This window comes from Rhipicephalus sanguineus, chromosome 11 (assembly GCF_013339695.2).
Source record: "Rhipicephalus sanguineus isolate Rsan-2018 chromosome 11, BIME_Rsan_1.4, whole genome shotgun sequence".
In the NCBI taxonomy this organism is placed as follows: Eukaryota; Metazoa; Arthropoda; class Arachnida; order Ixodida; family Ixodidae; genus Rhipicephalus; species Rhipicephalus sanguineus.
The window spans coordinates 34,625,939-34,628,701 of record NC_051186.1 but is presented as its reverse complement, the minus strand read 5'-3'; the positions used below and the strand labels follow the sequence as shown (position 1 = coordinate 34,628,701).

Here is a 2,763-nt window from a genome sequence, read left to right as displayed (position 1 = left end):
GAAGCGACCAACATCTCCCCAACCACCCCCATACCAGTGCCAGACGCAAGACCAACACCAATACAGGGACAGTGTGACACAGACAGACAGTGGACACAGAGAACCAGTATCCGAGCCAGTCCGACCCCCGCAACATTTCCTGCAGGGCTCAATTCCGGTACATGCGCCCGCACCATGGGGAATGACAGCGCTCTTCCCGTGGGGGCACCACCTAGCTTTCCCAGGCCCCTACAGCCCAGTGGGCGAAATGATCCGGCAGCAAACCATGCATGCCAGCCGGACCCCACAGTAATGATTAGCCACAGGAGACGTCGCCGTCGCCACTACGAGCGCAATTCCACCACCACCATCAACGTGGGGTTTCTCAATCTCAACGGGGCGAGGAAGGCATCAAAATGGGCGGAGCTATATACGGCGATGAGCAGTGAAGCCATCACTGTATTCGCCGTTGCGGAGACCCACCTACGCAATCTAGAAGAACCACCGATTCAATCCGGATGGCAATGGGCGGGCTGCAACCGCACCGGCGAAAGCCGCAGAGGTGGTGGCGTGGGTGTGATTTTGGGCAACGGCTCCACGTGGGTGCCAATGGCGGGCTCCTGCGAAGAACATATGTGGATATCTGGAAGCATTGTTGGTATCCCAGTGCTGGTGGGCGTCGTGTACCTCACGGTTGCACGCGGAGAACATGACGGCAACGACAGGGTCATACAATGCATCATCGAAGATGTAAAGCGATGGACTCCGCAATACGAAATACTATTGCTGGGAGACTTCAACGGACACATCCAGGTCATAGACGGATACCAAGACCGAAACGGAGAGTTGATGATTCGGTGTACACGAGAGCTTTCCCTCGAGATCGGCAATCTCCGAGCCGATTGTGAGGGCGAGTTCACCTGGTGCGCCCGCAACAGCCGCACTACTATAGACTACGCGCTGGTGTCTTCGAAATTGGGGGCCCATATCACGCAGATGCATATCGACGAGGACGGACACTTCAGCCTAGGGAGCGACCACAACCGCCTGCGCTTGTCTTTCTCGGCATCCGCCTGGCGACATCGAGAAGTGGAGAGACGCGACCCAGCCCGTCCATACCTACCAACACGGTCATACGAAAGAGTGGCCGAGCAGTTCGAACAGAGTGAGATGCGGAATCGGGCTACGACGTACGACGCGTTCATCGAGGCGATGCGACACATCATGCGACAACATGAGGTGCGCACTAGCTCGCGGGGCGGCACACAGAGGAAGCCATGGTGGAACCAGGAGGTGAAACAGGCCCTGGAAGCGAGGCGAAGAGCAAATCGTACACACCGTAGAGCCGTCAAGCTCTCTTCTGCCGAACACTGCCGCTCAGCATGGGAAGAATACCTGCGGTGCAAACACTACATGCAGGACGTTGTGCAGAGAAAAATTGCAGAGCACAACCACCGGCAGCTACAAACGATCACCCGTGTGGGTCGCGACAGAGGCCGGAGGTTTTGGTCATACGTGCGGACACTTGAGCATAAGCCACCCCGACATGACCTGAGGGACGAGACTACCGGATTAGCGGTCACGGACCTCCCTCGACACCTGACGCGACACGTACAAGCGGTGTACGATCAACCGACAGGCGCATCACTTGAAAAGCCAGCAGCGAACCACCCTGCACCGAGCAGCTCTCCAACAGATCTGCCATGGCATGCCACGCCACAAACACTGAAGCGTGCCATAGCCCATATCAGGGCACAAACAGCACAAGGCCTTGACAACATACCCGCACGCCTGATCAAAAGCCTGGGCCCACAGGCACGTGATCAACTCGCCGAAATATACACCGGCATTGTAGCAGGTGACCCAATACCCGCGGATTGGCTGAAAGGGCGTGTGTGTCTTGTGCCAAAGAAGGGTGGTGACCATGGTCTGCTCAGGACTACAGACCAATCACTGTCACAAGCGTGTTGTACCGCGTGTTCGCCCATGTTGTGAAGAGGTGGATGGTTTCGTGGGCCGAATCACACGGACACCTCACGGAACTACAGTGCGGATTCCGGCAGGGCCGAAGGCTCGAGGACAACATCTTCACCCTGACCCAGTGCATCGAGATCGCACGGCGAGAGTCTAGGGGGCTCGTGGGGTGCTTTTTGGACGTAGCAAAAGCCTACGACAGCGTCCCGCATGAGCCCCTTGAAGGCACTGAAGGCACTGACATGCCACAGGAGTGGACAAACCTGCTGGAACGCCTATACACGGACAATACAGTGGTGGCGAACTTCAACGGTAGCAGCTCAGAACCAGTCGCTGTTCGGCGGGGCCTGAAGCAAGGATGCCCCCTGTCTCCACTTCTGTACATGTTGTACACGTCAGAAATGGAGCGGCTGCTCATCGAGTCGGGCATGGGCTTCAGGCTCGCATTCACATGGGCTGGTCTTCCAGAAACGTGGACATTGCCGGCGCTGGCGTATGCGGATGACATTGTGCTACTGGCCGAGAACGAAGCGCAGCTGCAAAGTCTAGCAACAATATGTGCCGAACACCTGGCGATACTGGGGCTTACGTTCAACCCCGCCAAATCAGCTGTGCTTCGTTTCTCAGGCTCATCTGCCGACACACCAGAGGTGATGCTACCCAAGGGTGATATCATCCCTCAAGCCGTACAGTACAGGTACCTTGGAGTGATCCTAACCACGGAAGGGGACATACACGAGGCACATGAGAAACATTTGAAGATAGCACCAACCCGTGCGTGCAACATCCTGCGACGGCAGTGTCTATGGG

At 56.9% G+C, this 2,763-nt stretch overlaps 1 protein-coding gene across 1 annotated transcript; it reads left to right on the top strand.

Annotated features, from left to right (window-relative positions):
* The first annotated feature begins 417 nt into the window (after nt 1-417).
* LOC119374931 (uncharacterized) lies at nt 418-1,974 on the top strand. The gene has a single exon (XM_037645130.1). It carries the CDS (start codon nt 418-420, stop codon nt 1,972-1,974), a length of 1,557 nt encoding a protein of 518 aa, XP_037501058.1.
* The last annotated feature ends 789 nt before the right edge of the window (nt 1,975-2,763 follow it).

Coding starts and splice junctions, on each gene's coding strand:
- LOC119374931 (XM_037645130.1), top strand. CDS start 418: ATGAGCAGTGAAGCCATCACTGTATTCGCCGTTGCGGAGACCCACCTA.